Consider the following 20860-nt stretch of genomic DNA (forward strand, 5'->3'; position numbering starts at 1 on the left):
AAGAGTGCCATGGAAAAGTCAAGAATACTAACGCATACTGGTTCTTTCCAGCCCCTCCTGGACCTCCATTTCCCAAAGTCACAGACTGGACTAAATCATCTGCGGATTTGGAGTGGTCTCCCCCACTAAAAGATGGTGGATCCAAAATAACGGGATACATCGTTGAATATAAAGAAGAAGGAAAAGAAGAATGGGAAAAGGTAGCTAACACTTGGCATTATGGAAATGTACTATGAATAAACTGAACACTTAGTAGTTATTCTCAATCCCATTAACTCCTATCTGTATTTTTTTATTAAGACATCAGAAAAATAACATATAATTTAACTGATAATCCAAACGTCTCTTAGGTCAAAAAACCTAATCAAAAGTTAAGTCATGTTATTGTTAACTTATCTTTTGGCTATAAAGCCTGAAAAGATGGAATAAGTGATGCATATATGTGGAATCTACAAAAATGGTACAGATGAACCAGTTTGCAAGGTAGAAATAGAGACACAGATGTAGAAAACAAACGAATGGACACCAAGGGAGGAAAGCAAGTGGCCGGGGGTGGGGTGGGGGTGGTGGGATGAACTGGAAGATTGGGATTGACATGTATACACTAACATGTATGGGAGATTGGGATTGACATGTATATACATGTATACATGTATAAAATAGATAACTAATGAGAACCTGCTGTATAATAAAATAAAATTCAAAAACAGAACCTATTTTATCAAATTATATAATAAAATATACATAGATATATATATAAAAAAGGATGGAACAAGTAAACAGTACGGTTTTTTTTCAATCACTTGACAATATTTTAAAACATAATTCCTTCCATTCAGTATTTACCTGTAATATCTGATCCCTAGAACCTAAACTGGCAACAATTTTCCCAAAGAGAGTAAATATGCTGTTGCTATGCTTTGGAAAGCTATTAAAACAAAAAACTACAGTAGTCCCCCCCCCCGCCGCAATTCCCAAGGGATATATTCCAAGACCCCAGTGGATGCCTGAAACCACGGATAGTACCGAGCTCTCTATATATATACTATGTTTTTTCTTTATTAATGCGCAGGTAGCATATACAGCGTGAATATGATGGAAGGGATAGTTCACTTCCCTGGCAGGGATGGAGCAGGATGGTCCAAGATTTCATTACGTTACTCAGAATGGAACGCAATTTAAAACTGATGAATTGTTTATTTGTGGAATTGTTTTCCATTTAACACTTTTAGGTTTCCGTTGACTTCAAGTAAATGAACACAGAAAACAAAACCACGGATAAGAAAGGACTCCTGTATTCTAATTATAAAATGCTTGTGATTTTTCCCTAGGCTAAAGAAAAAGAAGTGAGAGGAACAAAACTTGTTGTAACAGGATTAAAAGAAGGAGCATTCTACAAATTTAGAGTTAGAGCAGTCAACATTGCCGGCATCGGAGAACCTGGAGAAGTCACAGATGCCATTGAAATGAAGGACAGGATTGGTACTTACTAATATTTCTATTATTTTATCAATATTTGCATTTTGGATTGGAAATGAAAAGCACATTTGTTATTTTCAATTGTTTTCCAGTATTACCTGACCTTCAGTTAGATGCCAGCGTCAGAGACAGAATTGTGGTCCATGCTGGAGGGGTGATTCGGATCATCGCCTATGTATCTGGCAAGCCTCCTCCGACCGTTACCTGGAGTATGAATGAAAAAGCTTTACCCCAAGAGGCCACCATTGAGACCACAGCCATTAGCTCATCCATGGTCATCAAGAATTGCCAGAGGAGCCACCAAGGCGTCTACGCTCTTCTTGCCAAAAATGCAGGGGGGGAAAGAAAGAAGACAATTATCGTTGATGTATTAGGTAACAACTTTCAATTCGTCCATGCGTCTTTAAAAAATAACACTTTATTTCATCTACAATAAAGCTATATTAGTTTTTAAAAAAACTACGTTACAAATATTTTGGAAAATAAGAAAAATCACCCACAATCCCATTGACCACTATTAGCATTTTTTTAAATTTCCTCCTTTTTTCATCCTATCCATATTTTATATGGCTGTACTCCTATATAAAGTCTTATGTGCTGCCTTTTTATATAATATGCCACCATAAGCATTTACTATGTTATTATATAGTTTTCATAAAAGCAGCTTTCCTGAAAATGTCCATGAATGTTTAACAGTTTGCTAAGGTTGACCGTTTTCACATCATAGGACCTATCAGTTATCATAATAAGACAAAAGTCCCTTTGAAGGTGTCAGTATTCTAATTGAAGAGAAGCATCATATTTGGTTATCAATATTGCATTTCTTGTCACTGAATATCGAGTTGAACTCTACGAGGCTTGTTCATGCCTCTCACTGGCTGCTCTACTCCAGTGATTTGCTCAGAAAGTGAAGCCCTCCCACTCAGATCTCTCTCTCAGCACATCTCTAGGCACAACCATACTCCAAACACACAGTTTTTATGTGAAAATAACCAGTTCTCTATTGAACATAATATTATGAAAACATGTTTTGCTTTCATTAGTGAAAATGGCATGCGGAAAAAGATCTCATTGAGCAATGGTCCTTCAAGTTTCTAGGTTGTTTCAAACTCCTAAACAGTCTTCTGTCCAATGGCTATTACTTTAAGAACTGGTGTACTTCCAGGTTAAATTCCAAACCTCTCAAAGGTCATTCTGAGATTTGGGGTCTCCTGTGCTGCTCAGATTCACTGGTCACACAGAAAAAAATTCTCTCCCCCTTTCCCCTCTGGAGAGTAAACTGGACACAAAAAGTAGTCATGCCTCTCTTCACCCCTCTCCTGTCTCCCTATGTGCATTTTCCTCCCAACACTGCCCTCTTACCTGACTCACAAATTACCAAAAAAAAAAATGTGTGTGTGTGTGTGTGTGTATGTATGTGTGTGTGTGTGTATATAGATATAGATATGTATAAAACTGTTCCTTCAGTTTCTACTAAAGCAGGGGCAACCAGTAACTACTGCAAACCTACTTCATTTTAAAATATGGTTGAATATAGACACAAGGAAAGAAAAAAACAAACCAAATCAATTAATAAACACAAAATCTCACTCTTTTCATAACAACATTTTTGTCTCCCTTTTAAAAACAGAGGGTAACAAATATTGAGCCCAGTAGTCCATTGATGTCAAACAACTGAAAACCTTTTCCTCTTATTTCCAGATGTGCCAGGTCCTGTTGGAACACCATTCCTGTCTCACAACCTAACCAACGACTCCTGCAAACTGACATGGTTTTCTCCAGAAGATGATGGAGGCTCTCCAGTCACCAATTATGTCATTGAAAAGCGGGAAGATGACCGCAGAGCATGGACCCCAGTGACATACACAGCTACCCGACAAAATGCCACCGTCCAGGGTCTCATTCAAGGAAAAGCCTACTTTTTCCGAATTGCAGCTGAAAATAGTATTGGCATGGGCCCGTTTGTTGAGACAACAGATGCGCTTGTCATAAGAGATCCAATAAGTAAGTACAATTTAAAACAATTTCATCTTTAATTACTTTTTCACTCATTTAATAAAAGACTATAGTGACAAAGTAGGTACACAAATGCCAAGCATTTCATTCATTTGGCAAGCATTCATTAGGTAAATACGTAGTCTCTGATGTTGGTAGTATTTGAACGTGACTATGAAAGAGATTGTGGGAATATATATGATTCTTCAAATCCTCCCATGTAATACTACATGGATTCTTTTTTTAATTTCCAACTTAATGGCATGAACATGAAGTATTTTCCTAACTCTAAAACTACCAACTCTGGGGACTTCCCTGGCAGTCCAGTGGTTAGGACTCCGAACTTCCAGTGTGGTGGGGTGGCGGGCGGGTTCGATCCCTGCTTAGGGAACTAAGATCCCACAAGCTGTGTGGCGCGGCCAAAACATTTTTTAAAATAAATTAAAAAACATTAAAACTACCAACTCTGGGGGACTTTGCTGAATTATTTGGCCTCAATGAACCTCTATTTCCTCATCTGGAAATTAGATTGTATTGAGTGCCTTTCAGCTCTACTCATTTTATGTTGAGATTTCTTTTGTTACTTATCAAAACGAATAGTTTAATGTTTAAACGCAATCCTCAAAAAGCATTATTTACTACATTGTCTATTACATTCTTAACATGACATTCGTCTCACTGTCATTCCACACTTGCAGCTGTACCAGAGCGTCCTGAAGACCTAGAAGTCAAAGAAGTTACTAAAGATTCTGTTTCTCTGACTTGGAATCCCCCTAAGTATGATGGCGGATCCGAAATTATCAACTATGTCCTAGAAAGCCGTCTCATTGGAACTGAGAAGTTCCACAAAGTTACAAATGACAACTTGCTTAGCAGGAAGTACAGTGTGAAAGGCTTAAAAGAAGGAGATACCTATGAGTACCGTGTCAGTGCCATCAATATTGTTGGACAAGGCAAACCATCATTTTGCACCAAGCCAATCACTTGCAAGGATGAGCTAGGTATGTGTCAAATGCAGCTTACACTTTGAAAACGTGTACACTTATAGGTTTACCTTAAGACATCAAACTGACTTTCCTTTATACATTTCAGCTCCTCCAACGCTTGACCTCGACTTCAGAGATAAACTCACGATTCGAGTTGGTGAAGCTTTTGCCCTCACTGGCCGTTACTCAGGCAAACCAAAGCCTAAGGTTACTTGGTTCAAAGATGAAGTTGATGTGCTAGAAGATGACTGCACTCATATAAAGACCTCGCCAACAACACTTGCTCTAGAGAAGCTCAAGGCCAAGCGTTCAGATTCTGGCAAATACTGTGTGGTTGTGGAGAACAGTACAGGCTCCAGGAAAGGTTTCTGTCAAGTTAATGTCGTTGGTAAGTATTATTTAGCAAGAATTAGAGACATTCTGTTCTTTCCAAAGCAGAAGTGGAAATAACATTTTGTGGTGTGATTTTTTTTTTTTTTCCCTCAGACCGTCCTGGACCACCGGTAGGACCAGTTGTTTTTGATGAGGTGACCAAAGATTACATGGTTATCTCTTGGAAGCCACCTTTAGATGACGGAGGCAGTGAAATTACTAATTATATTATTGAGAAGAAGGAAGTGGGCAAAGACGTTTGGATGCCTGTGACATCTGCAAGTGCTAAAACAACATGCAAAGTTTCTAAACTGCTTGAAGGAAAAGATTATATTTTCCAGATACGTGCTGAAAATCTGTATGGAATAAGTGATCCTCTGGTGTCTGATTCAATGAAAACCAAAGATCGTTTCAGTATGCATCATATTTCTTTTCAGTGATTCAATGTTTGATATTGTTAACGGGAAGAATTAAATTTCTAACATATTTTGCTAATGTTTGTTATAGGGGTTCCTGATGCACCTGACCAGCCAGTTGTTACAGAAGTTACCAAAGACTCTGCATTAGTCACCTGGAACAAGCCAAATGATGGCGGAAAGCCCATCACAAACTACATCCTGGAAAAGAGAGAAACGATGTCTAAACGATGGGCTAGAGTTACCAAAGAGCCTATCCATCCATACACTAAGTTTACGGTTCCTGATCTTCTAGAAGGGTGTCAGTATGAATTCCGGGTTTCTGCAAAAAACCAAATTGGTATTGGAGACCCAAGCCCACCATCCAAACCAGTCTTTGCTAAAGATCCAATTGGTATAGTACTAAAGCATTCTTTCAGCTTTCATTTTATCCAACTTTGTTTTCAGCTATATTCTAACTCCTTTTTGGTTTTCTCTTTTATTATGTAGGGAAACCAAGTCCACCTATTAATCCTGAAGCAATAGGTACAACACATAATTCAGCTGATCTAACCTGGCAGCCACCACGTCATGATGGTGGGAGCAAGATTCTGGGTTATATTGTTGAATACCAGAAAGTTGGAGATGAAGAATGGAAAAGAGCCAATCACACTCCTGAGTCATGTCCTGAAACTAACTATAAAGTCACTGGTCTTCGGGATGGTCAATCCTATAAGTTCAGAGTAAGAGCAGTCAACGTAGCCAGTGAATCAGATCCAGCTCACGTTCCCGAGCCAGTGCTAGTAAAAGACAGATTCGGTGAGTATAATGTTCTCAGCTGCCTTTGCAAGGAAGACAGGTTTCATTGTCTATGCTTAAGTGTAAAATATATTAACAAAACAAATCTGTAAGTACTGTTCTCTTTATTCTAGAACCCCCTGAGTTGATTCTTGATGCCAACATGGCAAGAGAACAACACATAAGGGTTGGTGATACCCTAAGACTTAGTGCCGTCATCAAAGGAGTGCCGTTCCCAAAAGTAACTTGGAAAAAAGAAGACAGAGAGGCTCCAACTAAAGCAAGAATTGATGTTACTCCAGTTGGTAGCAAGCTTGAAATCTGTAATGCTGCCCACGAAGATGGTGGAATTTATTCCTTAACAGTGGAGAATCTAGCTGGTTCAAAAACTGTCTCAGTAAAAGTACTTGTATTAGGTAAGAATTTTAGTACTTGTGATGTACTTAATGCAATAGCATATAAAAGTAACTCTAAATACATTTTGAGTTCTTATCTGGATTAAATCACTTATATAACTGCATTACTTAACACTTTTCAGATAAGCCTGGGCCACCTAGAGATCTGGAAGTCAGTGAAGTTAGGAAAGATTCTTGTTACCTTACTTGGAAGGAACCACTGGATGATGGTGGTTCTGTCATTACAAATTATGTGGTTGAGAGGAGAGATGTTGCCAGTGTCCAGTGGTCACCTCTTTCAACTACATCAAAGAAAAAGAGCCACTTTGCTAAACATCTTACTGAAGGCAATCAGTATCTCTTCCGAGTAGCTGCTGAGAACCAGTATGGACGTGGTCCTTTTATAGAAACATCTAAACCCATCAAGGCTCTGGATCCCCTACGTAAGTTGCTCTCTTTGGATACAAAAGTACTGTTTTACTGTTTTGAGAATATTGTTTATTCATCATAACTTCTTCTTCTTAAAAGATCCTCCAGGGCCACCCAAGAACCTACACCATGTAGATGTTGACAAGACTGAAGTCTCCCTTGTTTGGAATAAGCCAGATCGTGATGGTGGCTCTCCAATCACTGGATATTTGGTGGAATATCAAGAAGAGGGCACCCAAGACTGGATTAAGTTCAAGACTGTGACAAACTTAGAGTGTGTTGTTACCGGACTACAACAAGGAAAGACCTATAGATTCCGTGTAAAAGCTGAAAACATTGTGGGTCTTGGTCTTCCTGACACAACTATCCCAATAGAATGTCAAGAAAAACTAGGTAATTTTTAGATTGGAATTATTTTCTTTCTTTTTAAAATTATTCATATTGTGAAAATCAAAATCTAATTTCCTCATGTTTCCTTTCCAGTGCCTCCATCTGTGGAGCTGGATGTGAAATTAATTGAAGGCCTTGTGGTAAAAGCTGGAACTACAGTCAGATTCCCTGCCATTATAAGAGGTGTACCTGTTCCTACTGCAAAGTGGACAACCGATGGGAATGAGATTAAAACAGATGAACACTATACCGTTGAAACTGACAACTTCTCATCAGTACTCACCATTAAGAACTGCTTAAGGAGAGACACTGGGGAACATCAGATCACAGTTTCCAATGCAGCTGGCGCCAAAACAGTGGCTGTACATCTTACTGTTCTTGATGTTCCTGGTCCACCAACAGGCCCTATTAATATTCTGGAAGTTACCCCTGAACATATGACTATCTCATGGCAGCCACCTAAGGATGATGGAGGAAGCCCTGTGATAAATTATATTGTTGAGAAAAAAGACACAAAGAAAGACACATGGGGTGTTGTCTCTTCAGGAAGCAGTAAGACAAAGCTGAAAGTCCCACATCTGCAGAAGGGCTGTGAATATGTCTTCCGAGTGAAAGCAGAGAATAAGATTGGTGTTGGCCCTCCCCTTGACTCCATACCTACTGTTGCTAAACATAAGTTTAGTCCTCCATCTCCTCCCGGTAAACCAGTAGTTACTGACATTACTGAAAATGCTGCAACAGTGTCTTGGACTCTGCCAAAATCTGATGGTGGCAGTCCAATAACTGGTTACTATGTGGAACGTCGAGAAGTAACAGGCAAATGGATGAGGGTCAACAAAACACCTCTAGTGGACATGAAGTTTAGAGTGACTGGACTCTATGAGGGAAATACATATGAGTTTAGAGCTTTTGCTGAGAATCTTGCAGGACTAAGCAATCCGTCCCCAAGTTCTGATCCAATAAAAGCTTGCCGGCCCATCAAACCACCTGGACCACCTATTAATCCTAAGCTGAAAGACAAGACCAGAGAAACAGCTGACCTGGTGTGGACAAAGCCTCTCAGTGATGGTGGTAGCCCCATTCTGGGCTATGTAGTGGAATGTCAGAAAGCTGGAGCAACACAGTGGAGCAGGATTAATAAAGATGAACTCATTAGGCAATGTGCCTTTAGGGTACCTGGACTAATTGAAGGAAATGAGTACAGATTCCGAATAAAGGCAGCTAATATTGTGGGAGAGGGAGAGCCAAGAGAGCTAGCAGAATCTGTGATTGCAAAGGACATCCTTCATCCTCCAGAAGTAGAACTTGATGTTACCTGTCGTGATGTTATTACCGTTAGGGTGGGCCAAACTATCCGCATTCTTGCTCGGGTCAAAGGCAGACCTCAACCAGACATAACTTGGTCCAAGGAAGGCAAAGTATTGGCCCGAGAAAAGCGGGTTGACCTAATTCACGATCTACCTCGTGCTGAGTTGCAAATTAAAGAAGCTGTTAGAGCTGATCACGGCAAGTATATCATCTCAGCTAAGAACAGCAGTGGACATGCCCAAGGTTCTGCTATCGTTAATGTCCTTGACAGACCTGGACCTTGCCAGAATTTAAAGATCAGCAACGTAACCAAAGAGAACTGTACAATTTCTTGGGAAAACCCTCTAGATAACGGTGGCTCAGAAATAACAAACTTCATAGTGGAATATCGCAAACCAAACCAGAAAGGCTGGTCAATTGTTGCTTCAGATGTCACTAAGCGATTAATCAAGGCCAACCTTTTAGCCAACCATGAATACTATTTCCGAGTTTGTGCAGAAAATAAAGTAGGTGTTGGGCCAACCACTGAAACAAAAACTCCAATTCTGGCTATTAACCCTATTGACAGACCAGGTGAGCCTGAAAACCTTCATATTGAAGATAAAGGAAAGACATTTGTCTACCTAAAATGGAGGCGGCCTGCTTATGATGGTGGTAGCCCAAATCTATCATATCATGTTGAAAGGAAGCTGAAGGGCTCTGATGACTGGGAAAGAGTACATAAAGGAGGCATTAAAGAAACCCACTACATGGTTGACAAATGTGTTGAAAACCAGATTTATGAGTTCAGAGTGCAAACGAAGAATGAAGGTGGGGAAAGTGACTGGGTGAAGACAGAGGAAGTTGTTGTAAAGGAAGACCTGCAGAAACCAGTACTTGATCTGAAATTAAGTGGTGTGCTAACTGTCAAAGCAGGGGACACCATTCGACTTGAGGCAGGTGTTAGAGGCAAACCATTTCCAGAAGTTTCATGGACGAAGGACAAAGATGCGACAGACTTAACAAGATCACCAAGGGTCAACATTGCTACCAGTGGTGATTCATCTAAATTTTCTCTTACTAAAGCAAAGCGAAGTGATGGTGGTAAATATGTAATTACAGCAACTAACATAGCTGGCAGTTTTGTGGCCTTTGCCACTGTCAATGTTTTAGATAAGCCTGGGCCTGTAAGAAATCTGAAAATTTTTGACGTGTGTAGTGATAGGTGTTCTCTTCGCTGGGATCCACCAGAGGATGATGGTGGCTGTGAAATCCAAAATTATATTTTAGAAAAATGTGAGAGCAAGAGAATGGTTTGGTCTACCTTTTCTGCTGCTATCTTAACACCTGGTACTACAGTAACACGTCTCATAGAAGGGAATGAATATATTTTCAGAGTCCGTGCAGAAAATAAAATAGGCACAGGGCCTCCAACAGAAAGTAAACCAGTCATTGCAAAAACCAAATATGATAGACCTGGTCGCCCTGACCCCCCAGAAGTCACTAAAGTAAGCAAAGAAGAGATGACTGTGGTTTGGACGCCACCTGAATATGATGGTGGAAAGTCCATCACAGGATACTATTTGGAGAAAAAGGAAAAACATTCAATACGATGGGTCCCTGTCAACAAGAGTGCGATCCCTGAGAGACGTTTGAAAGTACAGAATCTCCTCCCAGGACATGAATATCAGTTCCGTGTCAAGGCAGAAAATGAAGTTGGAATTGGAGAACCAAGCTTGCCATCAAGGCCAGTGGTGGCAAAAGACCCCATAGGTATGATGTTCTTGCTTTTTCTGGTATTACACCAACTCTTGATCTCAGGCACAGAGGTATTAGACAAATAAGTTAAATCCACAGCATCAAAACTTTAATCTTAGCCAGTAGTTTTCCAAATAGATCTTTTACCAAATCGCCTAAAATGTACAAACAATGGTAGATTCTAATTTTATGAAGGAAAATAAGGAGGACTGAGTCATTGAGAAATTGAATGTACTATCTGTGGTTAATTAAGGATGGACTATATAGAATTACTCATTAACGTAACACTAGTAGTTGTTAACCATGTGTAAATTTATTCTTATATAATTTACTTTCAGAACCACCTGGTCCACCGACCAATCTCAAAGTGGTTGATACAACCAAAAGTTCCATAACTCTTGGGTGGGGAAAACCGGTGTATGACGGTGGCGCACCAATCATTGGATATGTTGTGGAAATGAGACCAAAGAGACCAGATACATCACCTGATGAAGGCTGGAAAAGGTGTAGTGCTGCAGCGCAACTCGTTCGCATGGAATTCACCGTGACCAGCTTGGATGAAAACCAGGAATATGAGTTCAGGGTTTGTGCCCAAAACCAAGTTGGCATTGGGCGCCCTGCAGAACTAAAGGACGCTATTAAACCTAAAGAAATCCTAGGTGAGGCCCTATGTTATCACTTGATTCATTCATGTTTCACTTCTCACATGATTTCCCCACATTCTGAAGTCAACTGACGGCTTTTGTGTCATTTGCAGAACCTCCAGAGATTGATTTGGACGCCAGCATGAGAAAACTGGTCACAGTGAGAGCAGGATGCCCTATTCGACTATTTGCCATAGTGAGAGGGCGACCAGCCCCTAAGGTCACTTGGCGAAAAGTGGGTATTGATAACGTGGTCAGAAAGGGACAAGTTGATCTGGTTGATACTATGGCCTTCCTTGTCATCCCCAATTCTACCCGTGATGACTCAGGAAAATACTCCCTGACGCTTGTGAACCTGGCTGGAGAAAAGGCCGTGTTCGTGAATGTCAGAGTATTAGGTGGGTTATAAACAAGCGTCTTCCTCCCCTTCAAAAATGCCTTAGTTAATAAGGAGGCTGAGGGGACTCGTATATATGATTTTGTCGTCCTTCACAGATACTCCTGGACCTGTGTCTGATTTAAAAGTTTCGGATGTCACTAAAACATCATGCCACATTTCCTGGGCCCCTCCCGAGAACGATGGTGGGAGCCAAGTGACACATTACATTGTGCAGAAACGTGAGGCAGATAGAAAGACGTGGTCGACAGTCACCCCAGAAGTCAAGAAAACGAGCTTCCACGTCAGCAATCTTGTCCCTGGGACTGAGTATTTCTTCAGAGTAACTGCTGTCAATGAGTATGGCTCCGGCGTCCCAACAGACATCCCCAAACCAGTGCTCGCAACAGATCCTCTAAGTAAGTTACATCCTTTCTCCCTCCTTTTAACTCCAGTCCCCGACCTCAGCAAAATCAAGATACCGAAACATTTTACTCCACTAATGAAAGGGCCTTCACTTGTAGAAACCTAAACAGTACAAATAAATATCTAACTCACTCACTGAAGACTTTTTTGATCTGACTCATCCGTGTCCTTTTTACTTTCAACATCCCGAACCATAGTTTCCATATACTCTGAAGCAAGTGGCATACGAAAACATTTATGCGTATTTCCAAAGGGATGGATTAGGTTACCTGGGTGATTTTTTCTTCTAGGTGAGCCGGATCCCCCCAGGAAACTAGAAGTTACTGAAATGACAAAGAACAGCGCTGCGTTAGCCTGGTTACCTCCCCTGCGCGATGGAGGTGCCAAGGTCGACGGCTACATCGTTAGTTACAGAGACGAAGAGCTGCCTGCAGGTCACTGGACAGAGTACTCGGTGGTGAAAGACCTCAGCCTTGTCGTCACCGGCCTCAAGGAAGGAAAGAAATACAAATTTAGGGTAGCGGCCAGAAATGCTGTTGGAGTCAGTTTGCCAAGAGAAGCTGAGGGAGTGTATGAAGCCAAAACACAGCTGTGTAAGTAGTCAGAGTCGTTTTCCATGCGATAAAAGTTTATGAGGATTTTCTTTCGACATGTAGATGTTTATCCCTGAAGAAGCTAGTTCCAGAAGTACTTGAAATATAGTAGAGAACAGTGGTTTGGAAACACCTGGACCCACAACAGGTAGTAAATACACCTTAAATCATGACACAGGACACACGTACATATATATGGCTTAGAAAAAGTTTCTTAAAGCAACACCCATTCTTATCATGTATGCTGGCCTCAGATATTCTCAATTCGTTTCGATCCCATGCTCTTTAAAAAGTATCAGCAGTAATGCAAACATTAATTTGAATCCACTAATGGGTTTCAATCCACAATTTGAAAAGCACTAGTATAGTTCCCCACCAGAGGAAATTTAACCTCCCTGCCAAATTAACGTATCTTCATCTTACTTTTAGTGCCACCCAAGATCCTTATGCCAGAGCAAATTATTATCAAAGCTGGGAAGAAACTCCGAATTGAAGCCCATGTGTATGGAAAGCCTCATCCGATCTGTAAATGGAAAAAAGGAGAAGATGAAGTTGTCACATCCAGCCACCTGGCAGTACATAAAGCAGACAATTCTTCAGTTCTGATCATAAAAGATGTTGCTAGGAAAGACAGCGGTTACTATAGCCTCACTGCAGAAAACAGTTCTGGGACAGACACTCAGAAAATCAAAGTTATCGTCATGGGTAGGTTACGTGTTAGACAAATGGCCATCCAAATATGAGTATCAGAAACATATTTTACAGTCAAATCCCTATTCTTACATTTCTTTCCTCTCGGTTCATGCAGACGTTCCTGGACCCCCTCAGCCTCCGTTTGACATTTCTGACATAGATGCCGATGCCTGCTCCCTGTCATGGCACATCCCCCTGGAGGACGGAGGCAGTAACATCACCAATTACATAGTGGAGAAGTGTGACGTGAGCAGGGGTGACTGGGTGACAGCGCTAGCTTCAGTGACAAAAACTTCCTGCAGGGTTGGAAAACTGATCCCAGGCCAAGAGTATATCTTCCGGGTCCGTGCTGAGAATCGATTTGGCATTTCAGAGCCTCTCACATCTCCAAAGATGCTGGCTAAGTTCCCATTTGGTATGTTTCTTTCAGGAAGAAAAAAAATTGTGTTTTCTTTCTAGTCTGTTACTTAGGCTAGAAACTGATATTTCCCTGAACTTCATCTCCAGATGTTCCCAGTGAACCCAAGAATGCACGAGTCACTAAAGTCAACAAAGACTGCATATTCGTGGCGTGGGATAGACCAGACAGCGATGGAGGGAGCCCCATTACCGGCTACCTGATTGAACGCAAAGAAAGAAACAGTTTGCTCTGGGTGAAAGCTAACGATTCCCCTGTCCGGTCAACTGAATATCCCTGTCCTGGCCTGGTAGAAGGCCTTGAGTATTCATTCAGAATCTATGCCCTAAATAAAGCTGGACCCAGCCCACCCAGCAAACCAACTGAATATGTAACTGCGAGAACGCCAGTTGGTGAGTAACTTTTTGAGTAATTTTTTTTTTTAAAGTATTATGAGGACACATTTAAATCTTGGAGTCTCTGAAGGTTACTATTTCCATTCAGGAATATGTTCTGGGTGACACTGTGAAACACAGAGTTTAAAATTTCTGCTGTTAAGATCAATGCTGAGAATATCTCTTTTGGTTTTAGATCCTCCTGGAAAGCCTGAAGTTATTGATGTTTCCAAGAGTACTGTGTCCCTCATCTGGGCCCGTCCAAAACATGATGGAGGCAGCAAAATTGCTGGCTATTTCGTAGAAGCTTGCAAACTTCCTGGTGATAAGTGGGTACGGTGTAATACTTCACCTCACCAGATTCCCCAGGAAGAGTACACAGCTACTGGCCTAGAAGAGAATGCTCAGTATCAATTTAGAGCAATTGCCAAGACTGCGGTAAACATTAGCCAGCCTTCTGAACCTTCTGATCCAGTGACTATCATGGCAGAAAATGGTAAGATTCTGTTGAACATTACAGGCAAAGGTGGACGGCACTCATAATGTATATTTCTCCTAATAAAAAACTAAATCTACACCTATGGAAATAAGGACAAGTAAAATGATAGGTACTTTGTATACAGACACTAAAAAATGATTATGGAGAATCTTAATAATATGCTAAACTAAAAAACAGGATACAAAACTGTGTGGACCGCATAATTTTAACCATACACAGGCACAGGCACAAGAAGGTGCCAAAGAAATGCACCAAAATGATAAGAGTGAAGCTTTAAGGATGCTGGAATGATGGGCGATCTTCACTTTTTTCTTTATACTTTCAGCGTTATCAAATTTCGGCATTTCTTTTATAAAGAATAATGTTACTTTAAAAAAATCCCACCTTGAAAAAGACAGCGTATGGATTTCCGACTTTTATCAGTAAGAATTATATAATATAGCTTTGCATATATTAAATCCTTTTATCTTATTTCTTTCCAGTTCCTCCCAGGATAGACCTGAGTGTGGCTATGAAATCTTTGCTCACTGTGAAAGCCGGAACTAATGTTTGCCTGGATGCTACTGTTTTTGGTAAACCAATGCCCACAGTCTCTTGGAAGAAGGACGGCACGCCGCTGAAAGCATCAGAAGGCATCAAGATGGCCATGCAGCGGAACCTGTGTACCCTGGAGCTGTTCAGCGTGAGTCGGAAAGACTCAGGGGACTACACCATCACTGCCGAAAATGCAAGTGGCTCCAAATCAGCCACCATCAAGCTCAAAGTGTTAGGTAACTAAAGCACTTCGCTAGAATCTCATGTTTCCCTTTGGTTAATGTGATGTCATAGAATTTACAAAATAATATGTGAGAAAAGATACCTATCTCGATGTATCTTTCATCATCGCGGAATTATCCTCATCAGAGAAAAAGAGCGTTTTACAGCCGAAAAGACCACTAGAGATCACATATTCCAGTTACATAATTTTAGATATGAGGAAATTAATATTTGGAAAAATTAAGTCACTTCCAAGGTCGTATAGGAAGTTAATGACAACATAAAGGCTGCAGCCCAGGTCTCCAGACCTCCACTCTACTCATTCCCTATTTCACATGTGCAAGTGAAAGACTTCACTTTTCTTTCTTATCCTTTCAGATAAACCAGGTCCTCCAGCATCTGTTAAAGTCAACAAAATGTATTCAGATCGTGCAATGCTTTCTTGGGAACCTCCTCTTGAAGATGGGGGCTCAGAAATCACCAACTATGTTGTTGACAAACGTGAAACGAGCAGACCCAACTGGGCACAAGTCTCTGCCACTGTGCCCATCACCAGCTGCAGCGTGGAGAAACTGATAGAAGGCCATGAGTATCAGTTCCGAATTTGTGCTGAAAATAAATACGGAGTGGGCGACCCGATCTTAACTGAACCAGCAACTGCTAAAAACCCATATGGTAAGAACATTTTCCTGAGGTTTTTCTCTTTTTTTTTAAACATCTTTATTGGAGTATAATTGCTTTACAATGGTGTGTTAGTTTCTGCTGTATAACAAAGTGAATCAGCTATACGTATACATATATCCCCATATCCCCTCCCTTTTGGGTCTCCCTCCCCCGCTCCCTATCCCACCCCTCTAGGTGGTCACAGAGCACCGAGCTGATCTCCCTGTGCTATGTGGCTGCTTCCCACTAGCTATCTATTTTACATTTGGTAGGGTATATATGTCCATGCCACTCTCACTTCGTCCCAGCTTACCCTTACCTGTCCCCGTATCCTCAAGTCCATTCTCTAGGTCTGTGTCTTTATTCCTGTCCTGCCCCTACATTCTTCAGAACGATTTTTTTTTTTAAAGATTCCATATATATGTGTTAGCATACGGTATTTGTTTTTTTCTTTCTGACTTCACTCTGTATGACAGACTCAAGGTCCATCCACCTCACTACAAATAACTCATTTTACTTTTTAAATATTACCTTTTAGACTGGGACATTAACTTGTCAATCAATCTCTGCAGACCCACCCGGACGCTGTGATCCTCCTGTTATTAGCAACATAACCAAAGATCACATGACAGTAAGCTGGAAACCACCAGCAGATGATGGCGGCTCCCCCATCACTGGCTATTTGGTTGAAAAGCGGGAAACCCAGGCAATTAACTGGACTAAGGTCAACAGAAAACCCGTTATAGAAAGAACGATAAAAGCAACAGGTCTCCAAGAAGGCACGGAATATGAGTTCCGAGTTACAGCTATAAATAAGGCTGGACCAGGCAAACCCAGTGACGTATCCAAAGCTGCTTATGCCCAAGATCCTCTGTGTAAGTTTTCATGAGAGTGTCCAATATCCTGTGTTATAATCAACATTCAACAACTGGGAATGAGGTTTTAATGAAAATTTTCTATTATTATTTATCCTCAGATCCTCCTGGTCCACCAGCTTTTCCCAAAGTATATGATACAACCCATAGCTCTGTGAGTCTATCTTGGGGCAAGCCAGCCTATGACGGTGGTAGCCCTATCATTGGTTACCTTGTTGAAGTAAAACGAGCTGATTCTGATAACTGGGTGAGGTGCAATTTACCACAGAAGCTACAGAAAACCCGCTTTGAGGTTACCGGCCTAATGGAAAACACAGAATATCAGTTCCGCGTGTATGCCGTTAATAAGATAGGATATAGTGACCCCAGCGATGTGCCAGATAAACACTGTCCCAAGGACATTTTAAGTAAGTATTACCAGGAAAAACATACAGAACTCTTCTCATCAGTCATATTGTAAGAGGGAGTATGGGACTCCCTTATGTAGATTTAGTTATTTATAAGAAGTTTTAGGGTTGGTAACTCTAGAAGTATCAATACATTTTAGGAGAGCTGGGTTGGTACTTTATGGTATTGTATAATAAGCTCAATGGAATGCAAGTATGAGAATTTCATGTCTTCAAAAGAATACAGAATATAGGAATTTTATTCTGAGAATAAAAAAGATTTTTTAAAACTAAGTAGTGAGCTATTTATCATTCTTAGGTTTTTATTTTCTCTTCTAATCTACCCCTCTCCATAAGTATATAATGGTAAGCTCTCCATCATCTTAATTTCTCTTCTCACCATTTCTTCTATTCACTTATTCTCCCTAACCAGTGCTCCTTTTACTTTGAATTACTTGGTATTATACTTCACCTTCTGTGTACTTTTCTTCCTACAATGAAGTAAAGAGTATATAGCGGAGTGCCTTCACTGGAAGAAAGCCAAAAACCAATCATCTACTTTTAATATACAGAGAGTTTAAGAGTATATAAGGTTCATGAGATGAGATGCAGATCCTCCAGGGAAAACTTGGGTCGGCCTATAGGATATTGGAAAATAGAAAGATCAATAATTGCTACAGAATATTAAAATCGTTGGCAACGGGACTTCCCTGGTGGCGCAGTGGTTAAGAATCTGCCTGCCAGTGCAGGGGACACGGGTTCGAGTCCTGGTCAGGGAAGATCCCACATGCCGCGGAGCAACTAAGCTGGTGCGCCACAACTACTGAGCCTGTGCTCTAGAGCCCACGAGCCACAACTACTGAGCCCGCGTGCCTAGAGCCTGTGCTCCACAACAAAGAGCAGCCCCCACTCACCACAACTAGAGAAAGCCTGCACGCAGCAACGAAGACCCAAAGTAGCCAATAAATTAATTAATTAATTTTTAAAAATAGTTGGCAAAAGTTTTGAGGATTATATTAAGGATTTTCTAAAGAACTAGAGATCAGTTATGGAAAGAAACATATTTTAGGAGTGATCAGGCCAGTTCTTGGAAATACATTTGACCATTATTACTCTGTCTTTACTCCAACATTAAACAGTTCCACCTGAGGGAGAACTTGATGCTGATTTGAGGAAAACACTCATATTACGTGCTGGAGTTACAATGAGACTGTATGTACCAGTAAAAGGACGTCCACCTCCCAAGATAACTTGGTCTAAACCAAATGTCAATCTAAGAGAAAGGACTGGACTGGACATAAAGTCAACTGACTTTGACACTTTCTTGCGCTGTGAAAATATGAACAAATATGATGCAGGAAAATATATCTTGACTCTGAAGAACAGCTGTGGTACAAAAGAATATACCATTGTAGTGAAAGTGCTTGGTAAGTCCACTTGAAAAAACAATCATATATATGCTTAAAATGTAGTCTATGTATTTTTTACATATTCATTTCTTATCTACCCACTATTTATTCAGATACTCCTGGGCCACCCGTCAATGTGACTGTCAAAGAAATATCCAAAGATTCTGCTTATGTTACCTGGGATCCTCCCATTGTTGATGGCGGAAGCCCCATCATAAACTATGTGGTAGAAAAGCGTGACGCAGAGAGGAAGTCCTGGTCCACCGTGACAACGGAGTGCTCCAAAACAAGCTTCAGAGTTTCTAACTTGGAGGAAGGAAAATCCTACTTCTTCAGGGTGTTTGCGGAAAATGAGTACGGCATTGGTGATCCCGGTGAAACACGTGATGCCGTGAAAGCTTCCGGTGAGCAAATAAGCTACCATCCCGTCATTTTGAGTGACATCTTACCTTGGTTATCCAGGGCTTAGACTGATCGTTTCTCCTTTGCTTTAGAAACCCCTGGACCAGTTGTGGACCTTAAAGTGACGTCTGTGACCAAGTCATCTTGCAGCATAGGCTGGAAAAAGCCTCGCAGCGATGGTGGGAGTCGAATTATCGGATATGTCGTTGATATCCTGACTGAAGAAAATAAGTGGCAACGAGTCATGAAATCACTAAACTTACAGTATTCCATGAAAGATTTGACCGAAGGGGAGGAATACACCTTCAGAGTGAGTGCCGAGAATGAAAACGGAGAAGGGACCCCAAGTGAAATCACTGTTGTGGCAAAGGATGATGTCGGTAAGCCTTCAGCCATCATCTCCATTTTCCCTTTGTCATCAAAAGTGCCCTCTTGAGCCCTACTCACTGGCTTATGTAAAAATCCTTTAAAAACTATAACGATCTGAAAAAATTAACTGCCTGGCATTAAAAATAACAGTAACTTATCTCTGCTGTTTTACAGTGGCTCCTGACCTTGACTTAAAGGACCTTCCTGATTTGTGCTACCTGGCTAAAGAAAACAGCAACTTCCGTCTTAAGATCCCCATAAAAGGCAAGCCAGCTCCATCCGTGTCCTGGAAGAAAGGAGAAGATCCTCTAGCAACAGGCACAAGGGTCAGTGTCGAGTCATCTGCAGTTAACACAACTCTTGTAGTGAATGACTGCCAAAAATCTGATGCTGGAAAATACACAATCACACTGAAGAATGTTGCCGGCACCAAGGAAGGAACCCTCTCCATAAAAGTTGTCAGCAAGCCTGGCATCCCCACCGGACCGATCAAATTTGACGAAGTCACAGCAGAAGCCATGACCTTAAAGTGGGGTCCTCCAAAGGACGACGGAGGTTCTGAGATCACCAACTATATCCTAGAGAAGAGAGATTCTGTAAACAACAAGTGGGTGACATGTGCCTCAGCTGTCCAGAAAACCACCTTTAGAGTCATGAGACTTCTTGAGGGTATGGAATACACCTTCAGGGTCAGTGCCGAAAATAAATACGGTGTAGGACAGGGCTTGAAATCGGAGCCAATTGTTGCTAGACATCCATTTGGTAAGTGTCTCAAGGTCAGAAAACATAAAGCAAAACATGGTTCTGGCTTATTTATAATACATTCCTGATTATAAATCTTGCATTATCTATTTTTTCCTAGATGTGCCCGATGCTCCCCCACCTCCCAATATTGTGGATGTCAGACATGATTCCGTATCTCTAACTTGGACTGACCCCAGGAGAACTGGAGGCTCTCCAATTACAGGTATTTAGTTGGCTCTTACCCTACAGCGTTTACATTAAGATTTCTTCCAAATCTTCCTCCCTGAAAACAAGTTGAATCTGTGCTCCTTATTTATAGCACTATCTGCACATACAAAAATGTATTTTCCTTTTTTCAGTTCATTATGCATTCAGTACATGAAGCATTAAGCTAATTCATTAAGCTAATGCTTAATTTCAATGAAAACCTCCTAATGTAATAGTTAATAAAGGCTTTCTTAATGATATCTATTTTTGTAAGTTAAAACTTTTTGACAGAAGGTGCAATAAATGTCTATTCCAAGAGGAAAAAATGGCTCTATGCCTAGGTAATAAAAGTATACATACAAGCAAGAATGATTACTTGCTCTGTGCGTGTGTGTGTGTATGTGTGTGTGTACGTATGTATTTAAAAATCAGGCTACATTTGTACTTTCTATGTGAATTGACACATCACTGGATCTTTTGTAGGGTATCATATCGAGTCCAAGGAAAGAAATAGCCTTTTGTGGAAGAGGGCTAACAAGACTCCTGTTAGGATGAAAGACTTCAAAGTGACAGGACTAACTGAAGGTCTGGAATATGAATTCCGAGTTATGGCAATCAATTTAGCAGGAGTAGGCAAGCCAAGCCTGCCATCAGAGCCAGTTGTGGCACTTGATCCAATTGGTAAGTCATTATACAAAGCAAAATCCAGGTGTATTTTCTTCATGAAGAGAACATTGGTGTG

The 20860-nt window shown here is 40.9% G+C and overlaps 1 protein-coding gene across 1 annotated transcript in view; it reads left to right on the forward strand.

The window, feature by feature from the left end:
• TTN (titin) overlaps positions 1-20860 on the forward strand; it is a 279722-nt gene that overhangs the window by 207611 nt on the left and 51251 nt on the right. The window contains 31 exon segments of the mRNA XM_060302200.1: positions 52-200; positions 1332-1482; positions 1572-1853; positions 3181-3483; positions 4173-4475; positions 4567-4848; positions 4947-5246; positions 5340-5642; positions 5738-6046; positions 6160-6441; positions 6564-6863; positions 6949-7242; positions 7333-10299; positions 10623-10943; positions 11042-11326; positions 11424-11723; positions 12021-12323; positions 12753-13028; positions 13132-13431; positions 13524-13826; positions 14005-14304; positions 14790-15077; positions 15442-15738; positions 16299-16601; positions 16703-17008; positions 18127-18414; positions 18510-18800; positions 18891-19178; positions 19342-19929; positions 20030-20134; positions 20602-20799. Coding sequence (XP_060158183.1) covers positions 52-200; positions 1332-1482; positions 1572-1853; positions 3181-3483; positions 4173-4475; positions 4567-4848; positions 4947-5246; positions 5340-5642; positions 5738-6046; positions 6160-6441; positions 6564-6863; positions 6949-7242; positions 7333-10299; positions 10623-10943; positions 11042-11326; positions 11424-11723; positions 12021-12323; positions 12753-13028; positions 13132-13431; positions 13524-13826; positions 14005-14304; positions 14790-15077; positions 15442-15738; positions 16299-16601; positions 16703-17008; positions 18127-18414; positions 18510-18800; positions 18891-19178; positions 19342-19929; positions 20030-20134; positions 20602-20799 — 11565 coding nt within the window.

This window comes from Globicephala melas, chromosome 7 (assembly GCF_963455315.2).
Source record: "Globicephala melas chromosome 7, mGloMel1.2, whole genome shotgun sequence".
NCBI lineage: Eukaryota > Metazoa > Chordata > Mammalia > Artiodactyla > Delphinidae > Globicephala > Globicephala melas.